Source organism: Vespa crabro, chromosome 3, assembly GCF_910589235.1.
Source record: "Vespa crabro chromosome 3, iyVesCrab1.2, whole genome shotgun sequence".
NCBI lineage: Eukaryota > Metazoa > Arthropoda > Insecta > Hymenoptera > Vespidae > Vespa > Vespa crabro.
Genome location: NC_060957.1, coordinates 9,905,161 through 9,931,233, shown reverse-complemented (window position 1 = coordinate 9,931,233; position 26,073 = coordinate 9,905,161). Strand labels below are relative to the sequence as shown.

The following is a 26,073-nucleotide window of genomic DNA, read 5'->3' as shown; positions in this document are numbered from 1 at the left end:
TTATATATATATATATATACATATTTGTTGTTATTTTATATAAATTATTTATAATGCCAATCCTAAAAAACATTATACCATTTTAAATATCTAATTATTAATATAATTATTAATAATTATATCTCTAGATAGATGTATATATATTTGTATATACATACGTATTTACATATAAACTAGTAATAAAATATTATATCACTCAAATGATAATCTATTACAGATAAGTCTTTAAGGAGAATATGTCCTTAAAAAAAGAAAAGAAAAGAAATGAAAAGAAAAAAATAAATAAATAAATAAAACCGCTTTCAAACAAGAGATTACCAATTCTTTTTTTTTTTTTTTTTTTTTTTTTTTTATTAAAAAATAATCTATCATTCATACACAATCGATTTGTATTATTTATTTATAATTCTATAAAAAAGTAAAATAACTTCACAGAAACTTGTCGTAAAACTTTTTCATTGGCATTAGATAAGAAAAATAAAAAAATAAATAAATAAATAAAAAAAAAGAGGATTTCGAAGAGGATTGCCTTTTTCTTTTTCTTTTTCTTTTTAGATAGGTATGAAAAGAAAAAAAGAAAAAATGGATACAAAAAAATACGTGCGAGAATGATGACGGAGAAATAAAAAATACGATTGGGCATAGGGAGCGTCGAATAAGAGACCCAACAAAGACTACCTTCTATCCTTTTGTTGATCCGAACAAAAATATACGACAGTGGCTTTTGATAAGCATGCAACATTGTACTATGTTGGAAAACATCCAAGTAAAAAAAAAAAAAAAAAAAAAAAAAAAAAAGAGAAAACGATGGATAGCGATTATGAGGAGTGTGAGAGTAAGCGGGTGGGTCCGTTGTTCAAAGGGGAAAAAGGAAAAGAAGAGATGAGACCTGCTGGCTACCGATTTCGACAATAAAAAGGAGAAGTGAAATTTTTGATTCGTTTTACCTTAGAGACCCTTTTGTCACGAATAATTTCATAAGAACATCAATCTTAATACCTTTAAAAATGGCCCATCAAATTCTTCATTATTCGATGCTTCGAACGAATAAAGGTTACCGTATCTAATCTACTTTTATATGTATGCGTATGTGTAGGTGTCTACGTATACCTATGTAAAATAATACGAAAGGATTTTATTTATTTACTATGTATGTGTGTGTTATTAATGGGATGAAAAAAAAAAAAAAAAGAAAAAAAAGTTTATTAATGAGAAAACTTTTTTTCATGATCATTTTATAGATCATTTTTCAAGATTTTATAATATAATATTATACATGTATTTATGTTATGATATATTAAATTATTTCAATTTTTAATCTTTCAATCATACATGCATATATTAATTTATACCATTAAAATAGCAGATAGAAATGTAGAATGAATAATAATAATAATAATAATAATAATAATAATAATAATAATAATAATAATTAGTGGATCACATATTTACGTTATTTTAATAGTATTTTAATAATTAAAAAAAATTGTTAAATTTATAAAAAAAAAAAACATATGTTTGTTAATAATCTATATAAAATATGTAATGTTATATCATACATTCACACACATACGATATATTACGATATATTATAATAAAAAATTTCATAAAATCAGATAAACGAAACGATTAAATATAATACGACGATCGTCTATAGATTTCAACGATCTAAGTAAAGATCAAATACATACATACATACATACATACATACATACATACATACATACATACATACATACATACATACATACATACATACATACATACATATATATATATATATATATATATATATATAAAATCGATAATTTCGAAATACCCTCTATATATGCATATTATACATATAAGCTTCATATATCTACATAAATCAAGTTTTGTTCTTGTTCACAACTTGACCTTCCTTAAATCATTTCTTCTTCGTTGTAAGATTGCAACGAAGAAGTTCGTTGAAAAAGTTTCGTGTGCAGCGGAAATCATGGCGTACGGATTCTTCGAAGTATTATACATAGCTAGATCCGTTAGTCCATGTATTTGAATTGAATAACGATCGGCTTTAAAATTCGAAACTAGGCGATGCACAACGATGATGGCGGGAAAGGCGTAGACTCGACGAGGAAACGGGCGTGTACACGACGTCGACGACGTCGACGACGACGACGACGACGACGACAACAACGAACACGGTGGCTTCACCTGTCCCCGATGGTGAAGAAGTCGTACCTTCTCATTGGAATTCTCAACATGAATATACCTTTTTATTTTGCCACGCGACGACGTTGGAAACCCTATTGTTCCTTCCCCGTAATAAATTATTGCCGTTGTCATGAACGATCGAATTACTTGAAAAATTTCCTACCTCTCTCTCTTTTTCTGTCTCTCTTTCTCTCTCTCTTTCTCTCTCTCTCTCTCTCTCTTTCTCTCTCTCTCTCTCTGTCTCTTTCTTCTTTTCTTTCTTTATATAGTTCGAAGATCGTTATATCTAACTGTGTTTTGTGATCCGATTTAAATTATACAATTTACGTATGTAGAATATTTATTAAAGATAAATAATTGATTTTAATTGTATATTGTTGTCGTTGTTATTATTGTCATTATTATGATCATTATTATTATTATTATTATTATTATTATTATTATTATTATTAATATTATTATTATATTATTATAATAATATATACTTAGATTATTATTCTACGTATTATTATAATATATATACATTATATAATATATATATTATAATAATATATGTATATATTACTAAACAATTGTTATACAAGATTTAAGTTATACAATTTATCTATATTTATTAAAAACAATATATATTAAAAATAGATATTTATGTAATTTATTAATATGTTATTATTCTATTTTTTTTATTCCAACTATTTATTAATAATATATATATATATACATATAGATAGATAGATATTTTATTATACTATTGATAGATAGTTGTTATATATGTTAAATGTTATTTGTATTATTAAATTTGTATCTATAAAAAAAAAAAAAAAAATGAAAAAACTAGAAAAATAGAAAGTTCGACATACTTAATTCCAAAAAAAATAAAAATGAATTATTTTCAATAAAATATTTATATCTTTATTTCTGGAAAAATTAAATATATATAAAATTTCAATTCTTCCGATATATAAATTCCTATTAAATAAATACTATCAAAACATCTCGATCATAATCTCTATATCGTTATAATATATTATATCGACACGTGAGGTATACGATAGAACAGCAATAATAATTTATATCCTGTACATATCGACGTAACACGACGTTCTACGATCGAGGAAATAATTTATCACGACTTTCACGGGGAGCGTCAAAGTCGCCTCTAGAAACTTACGAGAATAAAAAAAGGTTAGAAAAGAAAAGAGAGAGAGAGAGAGAGAGAGAGAGAGAAAAAGAAGAAATAAATATATAAATAAAAAAGATAATGAAGAAGAAAGAAGTGGAAAAATCTCGAGAAGGACATTTTAACGCCGGGTAGAAGCACAATTACGAATAATTTACAACCGTCTTAAAGACGCTAATATATGTAAGTGCTACCGAATACGCGTTATATAGAAAGATACAGAAATAATATATATGTATATATGTAAGTGTGTGTGCATGTGTGTGCGTGTGCGTGTGCGTGTGTGCGTGTGCGCGAGAGAGAGAAAAAGAGAGACAATTTCGATTACGTACGATCATTAATATCATTTTTAACAGAAATTATAGATCGTTAATACGTATCTCTTATTATGACTTATTATCATTACCACGTCCATGATCAGCCCCATTAAATTTTACACGCCATAATTTTTTTTATTTATTTATTTTTTTTTTTATTTTTTTTTTTTTTTCCTTTATCTTTCGAAAGTCTGACAGATGATATTCGAATGTTAATGATTTATCTCTTCTCTCATTTTACATATTATTTTTCTTTTATCGTTATTATTTTGATTAGCACAAAGAACTTAAATTATCATATTTTTAATTATGTTTGTTTCACATCGTATTATTTCATTCTATCGTATTTATATTGTTATGTACTGTTGTAGTACAATTTTTTTTTTTTTTCATTTTTTTTTCATTTTTTTCTATAATATAAATTTTTTTTCTTTATTTCTCTTTTCTATCTTGTACTATGGTATTAATATGGCTATACTCTACTATACCAAATCCATTTTCTCTTTTTCTCTATCCATTAATCCATCTACCTGTCTCTATATTTTTTTTTGTTTTTTATTATTTTTTCTTTCAACGATAATTCTGACTATTTTATTTCTTTTATTTTTCTTCTTTTTCTTTTTTTTTTCATCCCTTTCTATTCTTACATATGTGCAGTTGCAATAAAATATCTTTTATCTCTATCCCTCTTTTCTCTTTTATCCTATCGTATTAACATGACTATACTCTAATATACTAAATTTGTTTTCTCTCTTTCTCTATCCATTAATCTGCCTACCTCTACTTTTGTACTGCCTGTCTCTACTTTTATTTTTAAATTATATTTTTCTTTTCTTCGATAATTCTATTTTCGTTTTTCTTTTTTTTTTCTTTTTCTTTTCTTTTTTTTCTTTTTTTTTTTTGTTCATAATATTCTTCCTTTCCGTAATTACACGTGTGCAATTGCAGTACAATTTTTTTTGTTCATTAGCATAAATTTTTTTTCTTTTTTGTCCTGTCGCATTTACATGGCTATACTTAAATATACTAAATCTTTTTTCTCTCTTTTTTTTTTTCTTCAATTATTTTTTCTCTCGATTATAATTCTGACTATTTTCTTTCTTTATTTTTTCATCAAATTCTTCCTTTCTGTTCTTTCGTATAGGCAATTGTAGTATACATTCTCTCTCTCTCTCTCTGTCTTTCTCTCTCTATATTTCTCTCTCTATATTTCTCTCTTTCCACAGGATTACATTGTCCTCTATACGTACATGAAATCGAAAGAAGGTAGAAACGATCATGGAACACGATCGACCGACCGCACGACGGCGCTTACAAGGATTATGCAAAATATGTTTCCCATTAAAAATGATAGATTCGGCGATAATGAAAAATGTAACGCTTAGGCTCGACGTAAGTATCGAGGATACGCCCGCGATAAATCTGTCCGGACCAGTTCTTTCGGAGCGAATGCTGCCTGGGAGCTTGAACGATAATCGAGTTTTACGAAGTCGAACGGGAGCCAGAAGAGGCCGAAGGGGAAAAGTGAGGGCGGGAGGTGGGGGGATGGGGGATAGGAAGGTAAGAAGAGAAGAAGGTAGCAAAGGTAAGAGGAGAGGAGGCGACACAAGAGCAACCGAGTTGCGAGGTGGAAGAAGAAAAAGAAAGAAAAGAAACATAAGGATAAAAAAAGAAGAAGAAGAAGATGAAGAACAACAACAACAACAACAGGAATAAGAAGAAAAACAATAGGAACAAGAAAAAGATGAGACAAGGATGAGAACGGTGTCTCCTGCTGGAATAAGGAGAATCGACCGCGTGTGCCAAGTTAACTAAAAAAACAAAAACAAAAACAAAAAAAACAACAAAAAAAAAACAAAAAAGGAAAGAATAAAAAAAGAAAGAAGAAGGGAAAAAAATGAAAAAAAGTGTATCTCTCTCTCTCTCTCTCTCTCTCTCTTTCTTGCTCTCTTTCTCTCCTTCTTCTTATCTATCTATCTCTTTATCCATCTCTCTTTCTCTCTCTCTCTCTCTCTCTCTCTCTCTCTCTCTCTCTCTCTCTCTCTCTCTTTCTCGCGCTTTTTCTCTCCTTCTTCTTATCTATCTCTTTATCCATCTCTCTGTCTCTCTCTCTGTCTCTCTCTCTCTCTCTCTCTCTCTCTCTCTCTCTCTCCGTCCCTCTCTCTCTTTCTCTCCCTCTGTCTGTCTGTCTGTCTTACATATATGTACTTCGATTCACGTGCATCTTGTGCTCGTTATTTCGCTCTGCACGCTTGGCCATATGACGGACGTTGGACCCTTAAGGGCCTTTCGAGTTCCCCCACCATCACAACTACCACTACTACTACTACTCCTCTCTCTCTCTTTCTCTCTCTCTCTCTCTCTCTCTCTCTCTTTTTCTTTCTCACTCCACATACTTCTTCAAGACCGTTGAAAGAAGATATATTTAGACTGCGAGTCTGCAAAAAGAGAGAAAAAAAGAAAAAGAGACGGAGAGAAAAAGAGAGAAAGAGAGAGAGAGAGAGAGAGAGATCTTACCACGTCAGGTACCAAGATGTGAGCTGAATTCGTCTCTTAAAAAGAAAGAGAGAAAGAGAGAAAGAGAGAAAGAGAGAAAGAGAGAGAGAGAGAGAGAAAGAGAGTTTACGAGACTCGTAGTACCGGACTTTTTCGAGGTCGGTGCACCTCGAATCGTGTGGACATCCACTCCCCAAACTTGTATTACTTCATTCACTATATATATATATATATATATATATATATATATATATATATATATATGGGTGTGTGTGTGTGTATGTATGTATGTATGTATCTACGAATTCATCTTCGTAATTACGTCCTTCTTTATTTTTCTTCTCTCTCTTTTTTTCAATCTGATCATTTTCATGAAGTCAGACCGAAGAATATCTACCAATTCTTTTTCCGTATATTTAATTATCGAAATAAGACATAATTCCGAACGAAGCATTTATTTTTGATAATATCAGACGAAATTTACTTAATTGATAAAATTAATTATGTACAATCACATACACGAATAGCTGTGTCACTTCGACTTTCGTGGAGGGAGAAGGGAGGATTGGGGGAGGGCAGGTTGACGATTTCCCATTAGAAAACTTTACGTTTCTTTCTCTTTTTCTGTTTCTAATTATTTTTGGTTACTTCTCTTTTCTTTCTTTTTTTTTCCCCCTTTATTTCTGTTTTCGTTTCGTTCCTTCTCCTCTTTTAAAAACCTTCCAAACAAATTCCTCCGCGATAAGTATTAAAACCGTACGGCCATTTTTCTTTTCTTTTCATTTCTATCGAAAGATCATAGTTTATTAAGGATCAATATTTCTTGGATCCATTCCATCGTAAGATCATAAAAAAGAAATTGATCGAACTACTGCCTCATAGAACAAAAAATAAAAAAAAAAAGAAAAAAAATGAAAAAATTGAAAAAATTTCAATTTTCACTAGCGGGGTGAATTTTCGAATGGATAATTAAATACAATGGTCACGAGGGGTAGGAGGATGGTAAGAGTAAGGGGATCGGTAATGAAAATATAAAATCAGATAAATATATACCTATAAATGCATATATATATATATAGAAGTGATATAGATAAGAGACGTTTTTAAAACGAAAGAATGAAGGAAAAAAAAAGAAAAAAGAAAATATATAAAGGAACTAGCGGAAACTCACTCACCTCGCACCTGGAAGTGTCCAGTATCTCCACCTCGGTAGTAACGTTATCGATGGTAACGCTGTGCCGGTAAAGGAAATCTGCAACAGAGTAGAACGAGATTATTCTTGACGCCTTGACGAATGATATGGCGGTTCATTCCTGAAGAATCACTATCAATGTATGTACCTAATCTCTCTTTCCCTTTCCCTCTCTCTCTCTCTCTCTCTCTCTCTCTCTCTCTCTCTCTCTCTCTCTCTCTCTCGTTCTTCCTTTCTTTATCTGTATAAACGAGGAAGAAGTATATAGACGATAGAATGAAGAGAAGGAATAGAAAGAGAGAAAAGATCTACGAGCTCGCTCAGGAAGGATAATGAAATCGATCCGTCAGTTCCCATCGAGGATCAAGAAAGATCGCACCGCGGTACTCGAACGGAGTAATCGAGGATCTTAGCCGCGTGTCTCGTCCTACATCTGTATGTGTCTATATATGTGTATTTGTGTCTTATGTGTACTTATATATATCGTATATATGTATGTGTGTGTGTGTGTGTGTGTGTGTATGTGTCTGTGTATATGTATATGTATATATACTTGCAAAGATAACTCCTTTGCCGAAGGAGAAGCGTCCTTGGACGAGTGATCTAAGAAACGATAGCTGAAACTGAATCCCAGACGGGAGGATCGAGATCTGACTAACGCCAGAAAGATTAATGATCGTTCATACGAGAAGTGGCGAACGTAAATCCGCGTCGCAACTCGAAAGCGAATTTTTCCTCTTTCCTTTATGAACACCTTTCTCCTTTAGCAATCTCGTCCTCACCTTCCCTTATCCCTTATCCCTTAACCCCTTAAACTTGCCTTTAGCCTGCCCCGCCCCTTCTTTCCTCCATACTTATCTCCTTTCTATAAATTTTTTTTGTTTTATTTATTATCAATCGATTCGATCCTCTTGTTACTTTTTATCTAACCTCATAATCCCAACGCTCTTTTCGTTTCATCACACATCACCCCTTCCTTCTTCGAACAACTTTAAAAATCGTGAGATCGTTTCTTATGTCAATTCATTTGAAAGAGACGATCGATTTGTTTTAATTGTTAATTAAATATATTTGTGACAAACGAATTTGTCGAATATACGTTCTTTTCTTTGTTTCCTTGTTTCGTCTTATTTTTGTGACTATTTTTCTTATCCATTTACTTTTTTTACAACTTTAAATTTTAAGTTTTTATATATCGGCGCACGCTATTCATTTTATCTTATTTAATTATTATTACTACTATTAATTATTTTTCTTTTTTTATTTTTTTTTTATTTTTTAAGATAGATATTAGATATTGGATATTAGATTTTAGGATAGTAGATAGTTTAGATGAAGACTGATTTTTGTACTACGTTCGAAATATATATATATATATATGCATATATAACTTATAAAATATGAATTTCCCATAAAAAAAAAATCTCACTTCTTTTTTCTTTGTTCTTTGATTTGCCCTTCCCCCCTCCCAAAAAAAAAAGAAAAAAAAAAAGAAAAAGAAAAAAAAGAAAAAAAGAAGAACTTTTTTTTGTATTCTTATAAAGTAATCTTAACTTTTGTTTCAATCTAAATTATTTATCATTTTTTCGAAACAAATTATAGTCATCTTAATTTTTAACTTTTTCAAACTTATTCTACCCATTATCGTAGACTTAATCGAAAGGAAATAGTGGAAGAAGTGAACATTCGTTGGAAACAAATTTATAGGGAATTTAGGAATTCTCGTGAACGAAGTTATTCTCATAAACGTTACCGCCACATATAAAAACAAATTGCAAAACCCGCCTATAGATTGTACCTACACCCAAGATATTCTAACTATGGGATCGCGCCCCAAGAGAAATCCGTTCACATCCCTTAACTCGAGTTAAAGCCTTGTTTACGATGAAACCTTATGCTCCTTCGTGCACAGCCTCCATAGACCTGAATTGCGTGAGGCAGGCACATTTGTCGTCTTTGTAAAAAAATATCTCTTTCTAACCTCACGTTCCTTCGTCCGTTCATCCTTCTATTTCTATGTATATATACATACATATATATATATATATATATATATATATATATGTATATATATATTATGTGTGTATAGGTTATGGCGAGCTTTGGATGCATGTCACGTATTTAGCATTCTCTAATGTATCGTTAACTCGTGAAACGTGCTTAGAACATGATAAATAAAATAAAATCATTTTTTTATAACATTGAAGAAGGATTTATTAACTTGATCATTTTTTTTTCTTTTTTTAATGATATATTTTATACGCGTTAAATAAAATAAAATCATTCTCATGACATTGAAGAAGAATTTATTAACTTGACCATTTCTTTTTTTTTTTTTTTTTTTTTTTTTTTAATAATATATAAGTTTCATATAAATTTTTTTCAAAGTTTGCAAAATATATATATATATATATATATATATATATATAATATCTCGTATTGATCGTGTGATATATATCTTGATTCTTTTAATTAAAAAACAAAAAATATATATATACATCTTGTTTCTAATTTTTTTTTTTTTTTATACTCACATACATAAATATTATCAAGATATTTTTTATTCAATTTTATAAAAAAAAAAAATATATATATATATATATTGACGAGATACACATTCGACAACTTTATCCTAACATTTCTTTGTATTTATCTACAGACGAAAAATAAAAAAATATTTTCTATATCATCTTGAATGGTTAAATTTGTCGATCTTTTTTCTTTATTTTGTTTTTTTTTTTTTTTCTTTTTTTTTATGTCAAAAGAAAAGACGATTCTATTTTAAAGAGGACAAATGTTTACGCGAATTTGTCGAGAAGATTGGTCGGTTGGAAAGGTAAATTTCATGACGCGACAGCACCGTTCACGATGACGGCGAAAGTCGTGTGTCATTGTGTCGGAAGATCGGCGTAATGACAGAGCGGCACGATGCCAAACATTGCCGCGTCCAATCGCAATCGTCGTCTTCTAACTGGTTCGGAACTTTCGCGCATTAACCGCATTCTCCTATTTCTTCTATGAGAAATAACGTCTAAGCCTTATAATGGCTTTTTTTTTTACATCGGATCATTTAGAAAATCTCTTTCTTTTTATTTATTATTTATCTTTTGTTCGTCTCTTTTTCTCTTTTTTTTTTTTTTTTTTTTTTTAATTTCTTCCTTGTAGGAATTATTAGACGATAGCATAAGAAGAAACCAAAAAATCACGATAAAGTTTTGCATTGAATTTTCGTACGATGATGAAGAACGATAGAAAAAAAAAAAAAAAAAAGAAAAAATAAAAAAAGATAAATAATTTTACGACGATTTGTATGGAAACAGAAGTACGAATTAGTTGAGAATTAAAAAAAAAGGAAAAAGAAGTATAAAAAATATATTGAAAATTTGCATCCAGTAGAAAGTCGAATTAAACGGATTTAATCGTGAAATTTTGATAAAACAAAGAAAAAAAAAAAAAAGAAAAATGATTAACAAGCTCGTTCGAGAGTTAAATTAGAAGAAAAACATAAAAGGAAAAAAAAGAATATTTGCAAATTGTCACAAGAAGTAAAAAATCGAATTAAACGAAAACAAAGACATCTAAAATATGATCAAGTAAAGAGTAAAAAGGACGAAAAATTGGACGAAATCGAAAAGATCTTAAAACATAAAATGAAAATTTCTACAGGACATAAGAACAACAATTAGAAAGAAACAATGAAATTAGAAAGAAAAACTAAAAGAAAATCTGCAAATTCTTTTTAAGAGGCCAACAAATAGAAAATACAAAAAAAAGAAAACAAAATTTGCACGAAACCGAACGGAGAAAGAATTTTGCAAATTTGTGCGTGCGAATTGTGTCAAATGAATTGAACGAAGAAAAAAAAGGCCAAAAAGAGAAAAAGAAAAACAGAAAAGAGACATAAAAGAAAAATTACGAGATGAGAAAATTATCGAAGAAATGAAGAAGAAGGAGGAGGAGAAAGAAAAGAAATCAAAGAAAAAAAAAGGAAAGGGAAAAAAATGAAACGAGCGAAACGAATGAAAAAGAAAAGAAAAGAAAAGGAAAAATGAATGAACAAGACACGCGAAGAAATGGATTTCGAAGAAAACGTGAAATTAAAATAAAAAAGAAAAAAAAAAAAAAGGAAGAAAGAAAGAAAAGTAAAAAGGAAAGAAAAAAAAAAGGAATGAGATATTTCGAATGATATCGAGCACAAAACTATCGTAAAAAATATACTGATCGAAAAAGAAAATAAGTCGAGGACAAAGAACTGAAAAAAAAAAATCCAAGAAAAAGAAGGACAGACAGAAAGACAGAGATATAGACATATAGAGACAAAAACAGAGAGAGAGAGAGAGAGAGAGAGAGAAAGAGAGAGAGAGAGAGAGAGAGAGAGAGAGAGAGAGAGAGAGAGAAAGAGAAAGAGAACGATTTAAACATCGAAAAATTTTTAATGATGACGTAATGATAAAATAAAAAAGGGAAAGTGATAAGTGTTAGAAGGTCAAGAGAAACCCGATCGAAGGTACGGAAGCGACGAATACGGTAGCCCTAGCGGGATCGGTGCGATAAACGAACGATAAATAAACTCATAAACACCTCCCGCTAGAGGGGCTTCTCTCTCTCTCTCTCTCTCTCTCTCTCTCTCTCTCTCTCTCTCTCTCTCTCTCTCTCTCTCATCGGTCGTCCATCCACTCACTGCTATAGAGAATAGTATATGTACATAAATATATATATAAAATGTGTGTATGTGTGGTATGTGATATGTAAGTACATCTATACGTAGATATGTGTAACGTGTACGTTACATATACTAGGTATGTGTATACGTAAATAAAGGATAGAAAGAGAAAGACACAAGCAAATAAGGATGCTCGTTATATTAGCCGTCGTTACGCTCGAGAAAGTTTTATTGCTGGACAATGAGGCGAGCTGAGAGAGGCCACGCGTCGTATTAGAGAAAGAGAGAAAGAGAGAAAGAGATAAATAGAGAGAGAGAGAGAGAAGAGAGAGAGGGAGAAGAGAGAGAGGGAGAGAGAGAGAAGCTATTCTCGATCGACATCGCGATTGCAGAATTTATGATTCTCGTAGGAAATATACGTTATAGAACGTGTCGAACGGTAGAAAATGATAATATTAATAAATAAAAGAAAATATTTTTGAAATTAAAAAGAAAAACAAGAAAGAAAATGTCGAATGTAACGAACTCCGGACGTTGTGCCGGTTAGATTTAGCTGAGTTCCGATTTTATAAAATGACGATTCTTAGATACGAGATACGAATTGGAATCAGTGTTTCGAATGTATCTGTGTTTGAAAAATGAAATATGATTTAGATTTGTAAAATGAAAGATAATTCAGATTCGAAAAATGAAAGATGAATTTAGATTCGATCGAAGGAACGTCATAAAGTTTTGTCTTTTTTCTATTTGTTTTTTTGTTTTTTTCGTTTTTTTGTTTTTTCTCTTGACATTTACAAATTTATGTTTCTACTTTCCGAATGATATATATATATATGTATATATATATCAATTGATATATGCAATGTATTATTCGATTGGACTATAACTAATGTTAAAATTTTTCTCGTATAAAAAGTACAGCTATTATTTATTTCAAATGTAAAATAATAATGTCTTATGGTAAATGAAATACACCATAGTGTTATCTATTTATATGTAAAATATTAAACATTTTTTTTTTTTTTTTGAGTAAAACAATACTAAGATATATGTACTTATTTAAATGTAAATTATTTTGAATCTCGAGCATTACTTATTTGAACAATTCAATAATTATGAAAGTCAAAAGTTTCAATCAGAAGTTTGGAAGAATTTTTCATTGATCGTTAATTTCGATCTATCTATAATAAAAATATATCGAAACATTTTAATTCTCATAAAAATTATCATAAATATTAAATCAGGTTAATGCTATGCACAATTCAAATTTCACCGTGATATCTATATTTATTATCTTTTATTATATATAAACATATAGATTAGAATATAATAAGAAATTAATATATTTTACAATGATTAAACATAACATTTCGATAGTTAGGACAAATCAATTTATTACACTTTATGCATTTCTCATTTAATATTTCTTATCTTATTGGGTTGGAATTTCACCGACGATATATATATATATATATATATACACATATATAGACATATATATCTATTAAAAATTAAATAAAAAATATTTGACTTAGACTACTTTCATGATCACCGACTTCTAATATAATAAATGATACTTCATTGCATATCGCAACAATAATAAGATATAATGAAGGAGATAAAAAAAGGGGAGAAAAAAAAACAAACAAAAAGAAAATAAAAAAAAAACAAAAAGAAAATAAAAAGAAAACAAAAAGATAAAGATAGAGAAAAGCACGAAGAGATCGTGTTTTAGTTCAGATAACTAACTTCGTTACCGGTCGATCGAAAAGTAAATACAAAGAGGAAGCTTGGAACCTCTTGATAAATTTATTATCTCTCTCTCTCTCTCTCTCTCTCTCTCTCTCTCTCTCTTTCTCTCTTGGACTAACAAGATAGGTGACCAAGAACAAAAGTATAAAACGCGAAGAAATAAGAAAAAAAATTAAAAAAAAAATAAAAAGAAAAAAAGAATAAAATGAAAACAAACCAAAATAAAAAAGAAAAAAAAATTAGATTGAACTACGATATGAATCTTATTGCACGTAGCCGATCGTAAATAAAACTTTTAACGTTTACTTTTAAAATGGGAGCGAACACACAGAGATCGTTAACGAACGAACGAACGAACGAACGAATGAACGTAGTCGAGCCTTTTCCTTAACGATCCTTAAAAATGCATCGTCGGTTCGTTAACTCGAATGAGAAACCACCATCGGGGAGCGTTCCCTTTCTTCGATGTTAATAAACCGACTTTAATGGTGAAGAGACACGCGAGAATCACCTTACAATATTCCGATGACAATCTAAACCCTTTGCGATTTAATATTAAACCCCTTTTATTTATTTATTTTAATAATGGAGCAACGAGAAATTATTATGACATTATTATGGGATAAATAATTATTGTCGATTTAATTACGATCAATCGTATCTCGATTAAGAGTCATATTTATATTTTAAATAATTTTTATTATGTTTACGATTTTTTTCTTTTTTTTTTATTATAACACATTTTATATATATATCTATACATGTTGTATTTATATTAAATTACAGTATAATTTGATATAATTTATTAGACAAAAAATCGAACATTACTATGAATCATTAAATATGTTTAAACAAATTAAATCTTCCTCTCAACAAATTTCATCTTTTCATTATGTTCAAATAGAAAAAAAATATATATATATTGACGCGTAATCTTATAATATTTATTTACACAAACATATACATTAATTTCTTTTTATAAAATATAGAAACGTTATAATTCTCAACTGAAAGATTAACATGACGATTATTAAATTTGTTATAAACGAATTTTAGAAAAAAAAAAAAAAAAGAAAGAAAAGAAAAAACATAGACGCGTCAGCTGCGCTTTAGACGAGTAAAAAAAAAAAAAAATAATAAAAATAAAAATCAATGGAACGAGGTTTGTTTGATCGAGGAAACCTAACGAAAAAGAAAACAAAGACAAGAAAAAAAAAAGAACAGAAAAACGAAAAGATGAAAAAAAAGAAAAAAAAAGAAGAAAAAGGAAAGCGGAAAAAGGAGTCAAAAAAAAAGAAGAAGGAAAGAGAAGAAAAAAAAAGAAGAAGAAGAAAAATGGTAAGAAGAAAAAGAAATATAAAAAAAAAAAGGAGAAAAGGAAGAAAAAGAGGAAGAAGAAGAAGAATATCCCATAATCACGAAAAATCACGTTGAAAGTCTGTATCCTCTACGAAGGACACACCACAAGACGAATCGCGTAAACACTTGTTTTCACTCCTGACGTGTATCGAATCGAAAATGCGTCGGATGATGATTCCGTGTCCATTCGTACGTATATAACTACGTTTGCATAGTTACATATCTACATATACATATCCCAATCTATGTAAATGCATAAACGTATGAATACGTATATATATATGTATGTAGATATATATATATATATATATATAAACATCTTTACCTGAAAACTTTCGATACTGAAATACTTCGGAGAATCACTTTTCCGAAGAAACGCCCTCGAACGGTGAAAGCAACTAGTATCTCAACACGTGAGCCTGTAACATTGATTTCCTTGGGCTAATCCTAACTACAAAGTACTTGTCAAATATATACATACATACATACATGTATACATGCACATATACATATATATATATATGTGTGTTTGTACATACAGCGATATATAACTGATGTGTCAGTGAAATGACGGGGGAAAAAAAATAAAAAATTAAAAAATTAAAAAATTGGAAAGAAACGTTTAACGTTTATCAAACGTATAATATTATATACATAAACGTGTGTATATGTATGTGTGTGTGTTAGAGAGAGAATGAGAGAGAGAGAGAGAGAGAGAGAGAGGAGGGAGAAAAATACATAAATAGAAAGAAACGACATCTTGTTGGACGTCCGTCTGTCATCTCTCTCTTTCTCTCTTTCTCTCTTTCTCTCTCTTTCTCTCCCTCTTCTTCCTCGACGATGGACGTCAATTTGTCGGTACACCGGTGCAAATTATTATCGTTTATACGTCCCGAGGCAATCGTTCGCAACTGCGTTGCGTCAACCTAAAGAGAAAGATAGAGGAAGAAAGAGAGAGAGAGAGAAAGAGAGAAAGAGAGAGAGAGAGAGAGAGAATAGTCAGCTTATGCGTTAGATATTATTCATTTTTTGGCCGGCGGATACGGAAATGAAGACTGAGCGATCTTTCCTGAACGATGAACGATGAACGATTCGTATGTATGTGTGTACGTAACATCCGTACGATGATCGTTTTATAGATTCGATATTGGTCGATTTGCAGTTAGATATATATATATATATATATATATATATATATATAAATAGATAGATAGATAGATAAATACATAGATATCACAGATTGATACATACATACATATGTATGCATTATATACGTAAATGCGTTTCCTATGAATTTAATCTTTCTATAACTATAAATTAGAACTATCGAGCATGTACGCGAACGATTCGTATTTCCGTTTTATAACGTGATTTTAAAATGATACAGAGATTCCCCGATTAAAACGAATCTATCGAAATCATATTGATTTAGAGATGATACTTATGTAAATATATAATCTTTCTAAACGATTGATGTTAAAACTATATATGTATATTATCTTTCGAACCCAACAACATCTCTTTATGATTGAATTTTAATGAATTTCCGTTTTACCATGTGATCGTAAAGATAGTGGATGATGATATACTTGTATCAATGGATGAACGTACGTTTGTATCTCTAAATCGATCAGAGATATTACTTAGATATATTTGGTAGAATCAATTTCTTTTCTTCTATTTTAAATAGAAAATTTTGAATTACAAAAATATTTCAAATATCAAAAATTATAATTATAATAATAATAATAATAATAATAATAATAAAAATAATAATAATAATAATATTAATAATAATAATAATAATAATAATAATAATAATAATAATAATAATAATAATAATAATAATAATAATAATAATAATAATAACCATTAAATAGAAATCTATCTATTTATCTATGTACACACACACACACACACACACACACACATATACCAGTCTATCGATCTATCTATATATTTTATTTTCTTTATTTCTCCATTTCTTTTTTAAATAAAAAATTTTGAATTACAGAAATATTTCAAATATGAGAAATAATAATAATAATAATAATAATAATAATAATAATAATAATAATAATAATAATAATAATAATCATTAAATAGAAATCTATCTATTTATCTATATATCTATCAATCTATCGATCTGTCTATATATTTTCATGTGTAGACGTGATCTATCGAGTAATCACGATTTGCACGATCTTCCCTCTCTCTCTCTCTCCTCTTCCTCTCTCTCTCTCTTCTTTTATTCAGTATAGAAATTCATGGAGTCACAGGAGACAAAACGTTCCCATCCTATCTGTCGAATAGAACTTATCGATACAATGTAGAATTGTAGAATTGTAGACATGGCGGCGTATCGTAGAGATTCGCTTTCTAAATCATTGCCTAGAATTATTCCGTACAATAAGACAGAAAAAGGGAGGGAGGGAGGGAGAGAGAGAGAGAGAGAGAGAGAGAGAGAGAGAGAGAGAAAGAAAGAGATACGAAAAGAGACAAAAAGTGACCGAAAGAGATAAAGATAGAGAGAGAGAGAGAGAGAGAGAGAGAGAGAGAGAGAGAGATTCGCATTGTTAATCGAGATCGAAATAATCGAGTACTAGACTAGTATCTCGGTCATGAAAGATGAAAAGAGTCGATTAGTTTATACTCGTTGAATTATCAAAAGAGAAAGAGAGAGAGAGAAAGAAAGAGAGAAAGAGAGGTAGACAGAAATAAACAAAAATATAAAAAGAGAATGTTAAATAAACGTGCTCGGGCATCTCTCTCTCTCTCTCTCTCTCTCTCTCTCTCTCTCTCTCTCTCTCTCTCTCTCTCTCTCTCTCTCTGTCTCTCTGTCTCTCTCCATTATTGAGAAAGAGAGAGAAAGAGAAAAATAGAGAGAGAGAGAGAGAGAAAGAGAGATGTTTACGCACGTTTATTCAACTTTCTTCTCTCTTTATATTTTTGTCTCTTTCTGTCTGTACCCCCATCTCTCTCTCTCTCTCTCTCTCTCTCTCTCTCTCTCTCTCTCTCTCTCTCTCTCTTTCTCTGTTTCATTCCCTCCATAGAAGAAAATAAATTTCTTAGATTTAGAGAGGGACAAGCGCGCACGCGGTTGCTTTCTACGCGTAATGTCGGCCAATTTGATGTCTCTATCGATTGTTTCGACGTTCGATCGTAGAGAGAAGCCGTACTTATCGAGGAGACTTCACGATTGGCGATGGCTAACGTCGAATAAATCAAACGGGGCACGTATTAGCGATGCACCTTCGTTATACCATATACTCACGAACCGAAGAAGAATTTATATACCGTGCGAGAAAGCTCGGCTGCTTATCTTTCGGCTTCGATCGTACGCTCTATCAATTGAGAAAGGAAAAAAAAAAAAAAAGAAAAAAGAAATAAAAAAGAAATTGATTGTTATTGCAACGATCGAGAATGGTGTTAGGTATACGTAAAGGGGAAAAAAAAAAGAAAAGTAATAATAATAATAAAAAGAAGAACGCGACTTACGTTTCTAAAATGAAAAAAATTTGTCGTTCTTGAACTGAACCGATAACATAAAGTTATCTATCTTTTGCTTTTAGTTTTTTTCTTCTTCTTCTTCTTCTTCTTCTTCTTTTTCTTCTTCTTCTTCTTTTCCTTTTATAGCGTCTTTGAAAAAATTTGCAAATAAATTAGATGTTCCATAACGACGAAAAAATAGAAATTAATTGTCAGAAATAAATATTGATAACATCTTTCTCTTCTCTCTCTCTCTTTTATTTATTTTTTTTTTTAATTATTTTTCATTTATTTCTTTTTTCTTCAGATTCATTTTTTAGGATGCAAAAATGAGATAAGAATTCTTTCATGGCCAGGTGTTATTTTATAAAATAGAAAAAAGAAACAAAAGAAGAAAAGAAAACAAAAATTAATCAGTTGAATGATAAATTTGGAAATCAAAATCTTTTGATTGAAAGAAAGGAAAAAAAAAAAAAAGAAAAAAAGAAAGAAAAAGAAAAGAAACGGCACAGAATACTGTTGGAAAGACAACTCAAGAGAAAAGAAAAAAAAAGAAAAGAAGAGCTAGGACAAAAAAAAACATTTCTCCTATATACCATCCTTTTTTATTGTAAAATCTCGAATGCAAAATCACGTCTTCCGTTTATCGATTTTTCTACTCTACGATCTATATATCCACATATTTATAACAAAAAGCAGAAATGAGAAGGAAAAAAATAAAGAAAAAAAAAAAAAAGAAAAAAGAAAAAGAAAACAGAAAAATAATAATAAAAAGGAGAAAAATACGAACGCGACGTCGCGTCGCCAAAGGCGTCGGTCGTTCACACACACACACACACACACACACACACACACATGTACTCATCTATACGTTTCTATACATGTATTCCATATATATATATATACGTATACGTATAAATATATGAGAGTGAGAGAGAGAGAGAAAAAAAGAGAGAGAGAGCGAGTTTGAGGGACGATTAAGCGATTATCCCCTCGATCGGTAAAACGTGCGAGATTATCCGCTTCCTGGTTTACGTCCGATCGCGATTATCCGTACTTTTCTCGGGAAATTAATTAATGCCGCGACTCGTTAAAGAGGGACGGCGCAAATGTATTTAAGCCAAGGCTTACATACATACAAATACTCACATACGTATATATATAGATATATAAATATATATATATATATATATATATATAATATATATATATATAAATATATACGTAGCACTTTCGTCGGGTAAGCAGGTACGAGACCGCCTCGAGGATCGATCCGAAGCCTGCCGCTTTTACGATATAATACCAGAGAAAATGATACTCTTAAAAATGGCCGGCGACACGTTCCAACTCGAGTCATGACGATTTTACAACATTAAATGTAATTTAAGATATAACGAAACGAATCCAATTAACACAATTTCAAATTCAAATTCGATTGAATTCTTTTTATATATATATATATATGTATAGAAAAAGATAGGGAATAATAGCTATCTAAAACTAACTACCAATTGAAAATATATTTATACTAATATATTATAATTAATAATTTACACGAAAATTTGTCTAAATAATAATTAATATCGTATTGATTATTATTTATAATAATTAATTATCTTATTGATTATTATTAACAATTTTTTAGTCTTTCTTTTTTTCTTTTTTTCTTTTTAGATAAAAAAAAAAAGATAAAGATAATATAAATATTTGATTGTTAAATATAATTATTCAATTATATACAAATTTGTAATTGGTTTAAAAATATGAAATAAATTTTAACTCCCTCTATCTCTTTCTCTCTCCCTTTTTCTCTCTCTCTCTCTCTCTCTTTCTCTCTCTCTCTTTCTCTATCTATCTATCTCTCGATATAATACGATTAATTCTCAACGTTATATACGTTCGACGTAACTATAATAAAATTTTCGTCGAAATATAATTCATAAAGTATGACGACGTTAAAAACCCTTAAGGGGGTAAAACATTAATAAGGTTCAAGATCGAAACTATCGAGGAATGATTCTTACGGTTCTGTACCACGTAGAATCGCGTTAGGTGGATCTCTATGAAGAGAGTAGAAATAAGATTTCGATATCGTAAGGCCAGTAAAGATATGTATCTATATATATACATATATACATATATACATATATACATATATATATATATATATATATTTACGTATATATGTACATACGTAAAAGGGCTGAAGCCCTTCGAGCGCTTACAGAAATATCTTAAGAAAGACAGAAACGTTGGCGAAACGAGGCTTGAGGAGAGGTAGACCTAAGATTTAAACGTTCGATATGAAATAGAGGCTTATGGGGGGAGGATTCTGCTTAAGAATGCAGATCTCCTTCTCTCTCTCTCATTCTCTCATTCTCTCATTCTCTCTCTCTCTCTCTCTCTCTCTCTCTCTCTCTCTTTCTTTCACTCATAATTCATATGGAATATACCCTCGGCATAATAATTGCCATGCACGCCTGTGAACGTGTGTCTGCATTTAAGTTACGAACGTACAAAGTTTGTACTCCTATATACGTATGTATGTATGCATGTATTACCTATATCCGCTTTGGAAAATCTTCGGCGCCACTACTACGTAAAGCAGGTGTGCCATAATCGGAGATGTAGTATCGTTTCTGTCTATTTTAAAAACGATAGTACAGAACTATAATTAGAAGCGAATACTTATGCATTTTATACTTCGCAAAAGAGAAGAGGACGGGATGAGGGGGGGATGGGAGATAGAGTGGGGTGAGATAGAATGAGGTGAGGTGAGGTGAGATAAAGAGAAGATATAATTCATATCACTCTACCATTCATAGCTATATATGCATACGTGGTCTATTGTTAATTGTAAATCTACGGATTTTTTTTTATTTGTTATTTTAATTTTTAAAGAATCTATTCTTATTAATAAAGAATATAAATTTATATGTATATATATATGAAATATATAATATATTTGAAAATAAATAATAATGGAAAGTAGTATTAGTAGTATGAATTGTACTTCTCAGAATGATTTGATGTGGCTTGAAAATTTGATACAAAAAAGAAATATATATATATATATATTTTTTTTTTTATAATATGTCAGTCATTTAATTATATTTTTTTAATTATTAAAAAAATCAAATTTCTATGCAGATATATAAATTTATTTTTAATCGCGAAATAGTCTAATGAATTTTTAATCACTACAAAAATCAACATATACCGATGTGTAGTAAATTTTTTTTTTTCTTTTAATAATATATGAATATTATTTATTTATATTTTTTTTAATTATTAAAAAAATCAAATTTCTATCTAGATATATAGATTTATTTTTCATCGTGAAATATTAGATTAACGAATTTTTAATCACTACAAAAATCTGATCAACTGGAAATATACAATTTTTTTTTTTTCTATCACATATCAATATTATTTACATTCATTCTTTTTTGTTTTGTTTAAATTATTAAAAAATCTCTGTATATTATATACATATATATTTTTTTTTTCTTATCATGTACAATATAAACGTCATGACATCATTAATATTAATCATTAAAAAATCCAATACTATTGATTAGAACAACGTCCGAAATGATTTAAAATTAGAACGATAATAAAAATGATCTTTATTTATTTATTTATTTATTTATTTATTTATTTATTTATTTATTTATTTTTTCTTTTATAACGACAAAAGAATTACGATAGTTCAGCATTAAAAATAAACGAAAGATAGAAATTTTATTCGATCTAAGGATCTCCCGGATAATGTCGATCCCGATCGCGAACCCGAACCCGACGATGTATATCCGTTATTCGATCGAACCAGAAGAGAGATACCAACACAAACGAATGAAATATACACGATACGAACTCGTCGCAATCGTAAATCGTAATTCGTTGCACGACCGATTTTCCCTCGTATATGCGCCTACAAACATACATACATACATACACAAACACAAAGCAAAGCAAAACAGAGCCAAACACACACGTACATATCTCTATACGTAAGTATTATAGGTATACATATATATATATATGCATCGGTCATCATCGATAAAACTCAGTCGTCACGAATCAAATAGAAGAGAAGAATTTGAGTATGCATTCTCTCACGCTTTGTAAAAATAATTAAAAAATAAAAATAAAATAATAATAATAATAATAATAATAAAAAGATGAAGGAAAAAAAAAGGAAAAAAAAAGAAAATAAAAAAATACGTACGCAATGAAAAGAGAGATCTCGAATGAAATAAAAGGTTAAGCAATATCTCTCTCTTTCTCTCTCTCTTTCTCTCTCTCTCTCTCTCTCTCTCTCTCTCTCTCTCTCTCTCTCTCTCTCTCTCTTTTATTCTCTTTTTCTAAAGTAAAGGATAATAGCATGATTAACAAAAGAGATTTGTTAAATAGACCATTGTACCACAGAAAAGGAAAAAGAAGAAGAGGAAGAAGAAGAAGAAGAGGAAGAAGAAGAAGGAAGAAATGAAATACCATGAGAGCCATAAAAACATGGCTACGAAAATGAAATGAAAAAAGAGAACTTGCTCGAGAGAAATGAAAACGTTCTTTATTTCTTACCGACGATAATTATCGTTCCTTATCGTATATACCGATCGTCCGGTATTAAACGAATAAATATTCTCGAATGAAATCTCGTTCGTACCATTGTCCCTTTCATTAATCAATTTCAACGATTATTATGTTTAACATCTATACTTCCTATATCGTGATTTCGAGTTAATTCGATTTCCGAGCTTATCTCGATCTTATACTTTGTTTTTTTTTTTATATTCATACATGCATGTATATATATATATATATACACACTTACACACACACACACACACAAACACGTTAATATTACTATTATTATTATTATCGTTAATATTGTTATCATTATTATTTATTATCGACGTGTTAATAAATTTTAAATTAACAATTTAATAATCTCATTAGTCTTAAAAAAAAAAAGAAAATAATAATTATGTAAATCATTGAATTAATTAATTAATTAAATAAATAAATATATTTGAAGATACAAAAAAATGTGATCCATTTGCAAGAGCCTCCTGTTTATTTTAAAAAAGAATAATAAAAAGAATTTTTATATAAATGATTTGATATAAAGAAGAAATAAAAAAAATGTTGATTTAATTAATTAATTAATTGTCACGTATTTCATTTAAATAAATAAATAAATAAACAAGTGAATAAAGAAATTTGCACATCTAGTAGCCAGAATTTGACGGAAGTCCTATTGAGAAATTCTTTCTTTATCAATTTCGTCTCTCTGACACAACAATAATATAATAATAATAATAATAATAATAATAATAACACAGAGGATAGCAATCTTAAGTGTTGTTTGTCTTAAAGAAACTGGAACTGTTAGCATGTAACCGAGAAATAATCACATTTATATGGCAGCTTGTAGCATGTTCATTCCAAGAAATTCAATAGCAAGCAGCAAGAAAAAGGAAAAAGAAGGAAGTTATTTTTTCTTTTTCTTTTTCTTTTTCTTCTTCTTCTTCTTCTTTTATCAAAATTCTTCGAATTGGTAAACTTCGAGTATTCGAATTTTGTAACACCCTTTTATAAAAATATCGTTTATTTGTTGTTTTTTCTTTTTTTTTTTTTTTTTCAATACATGCTCTCATAATGATCCAAGATCGAGATACGATAACGTGGAAGAAAGCGAATTTTAAAAGGAGTCGAATTTCTTTTTCATTCTTTCTTTTTTTGTATTTTGTTTTTTTCTTCTCTTTTTCTTTCTTTCTTTCTTCCTTCCTTTTTTGTTAATCGAAAGAAGAAATCAGAGCGGATAATATAAATATCGTTGATAATTAAGGTCGTGTCATTTTTGATAAATAAAAAATAATATTAACGAATAACGTACAAACGGAAATAATGTCGAGCTTTGATTTTCGTAGGAAAAAGAAAAAAAAAAAAAAAAAAAAAAAGAAAAAAAAGAAAAAGAAGAAGAAAAATATTCGTTTCATATATGAGTTTAAACGTTTCCGTTAAACCAACCAAGGAAGACCGAGAATGATAATCTCCTGGACTTATCTTATAAATGGAAATCATAAAACTGAACGGAGAGTTTATATACATACTATATGTACATACATGTGTATATATATATAACACCTTGCGTATATATATATATATATATATATATATGTATGTATGTATGTATGTATATTTATCGTGAATATGTAAATACATATGTATCTATATTCGATATAATATCAAGTTATTAAAGTCGCGTACGCGAGCTAGAAAGCGGCATTTGTATAAGTACTACAAGAGAAATTAGCATTAATAAAAGAGAAGTAAGTGATGTTTGGTGGTGGGAGCCGGTTAGGCGTTCGATAAAAATCATCAAATGTCGGTAGATATGTCTTGAGTCGTTAATTTCGTTGTTATTATCGATTTAAAGAAAATATTTCATTATTCTCAATCGAGATTTATTAAGCTTCCTTGTTAACTCTAAACAACGTGAATCAATACGACAACGACCACAATAATAATAATAATAATAATAATAATAATAATAATAATAATAATAATAATAATAATAATAATGATGATGATGATGATGATGATATATGATGATAATTTATAATAATGGTCTTTAAGTCGTAGAAAAATATTTTTGTTTCTTTTTTTTCCTTTTTTTTTTTTTTTTTTACTTTTATTTAAAATGACAATAGAAATTTTGATAAACAATCGAAACGACGTTAAATGACATTTCGTAATCACTGATACTGATATTGTTCTATTATTTTTATTTCATAATAATTTCAATATAATATATGAATTTATTACCTTGACATTTCATTTTATTCCTTCCATTCTTTATTCCTTTTTTTTTATAAATTTATATGTACGTATAAGGTATATGTGCATATGTATTTATGTACATGTGTCTGTTTATGTGTTTGTATATATATATATATATATATAAATCAAAGTATGTAGAGATATATATGAAGTGTTACGTAAAGTCTACACCGTGTCTCGATGTTCCAGCTGATTTTTCCGAGCAGACACGCTCTTAAGATCGCACGAAACATGAATGGCCTGACGCGTGCATTGTACTTTCACCTGACACCGGGAGTCGAGTAATAACTCTGTCGTTGAGCTTAATTGGACTTCGACGGTATTCGCATGGCATCGGTGCCACTAGATTTATGAACATATTGTGTAACGTCCTACGCGATGATCATTAAATTCTCTAAAATGAAAATATTTTAGATAATAATATTATATCTAAATAGTTAAATGTTCCTGCCTAGATTTATGTATATACCTACATACATATACATATGTATATATTATATATTATATATTATATATTATATATTATATATTATGTAATGTAATTATATGAATAATGTATATATTGTAATTATATAATTAATGTAAT

General features: G+C 29.2%; 1 protein-coding gene across 3 annotated transcripts in view; it reads right to left on the bottom strand.

The window, feature by feature from the left end:
- The window catches only part of LOC124423096 (ras-related and estrogen-regulated growth inhibitor-like), a 94,614-nt gene that overhangs the window by 48,049 nt on the left and 20,492 nt on the right, over positions 1 to 26,073 (bottom strand). For all 3 annotated transcript variants that reach the window (XM_046960473.1, XM_046960471.1, XM_046960472.1), the window contains one exon: positions 7,359 to 7,435. In XM_046960473.1, coding sequence (XP_046816429.1) covers positions 7,359 to 7,435 — 77 coding nt within the window. The remainder of the gene's footprint in view (positions 1 to 7,358; positions 7,436 to 26,073) is intronic.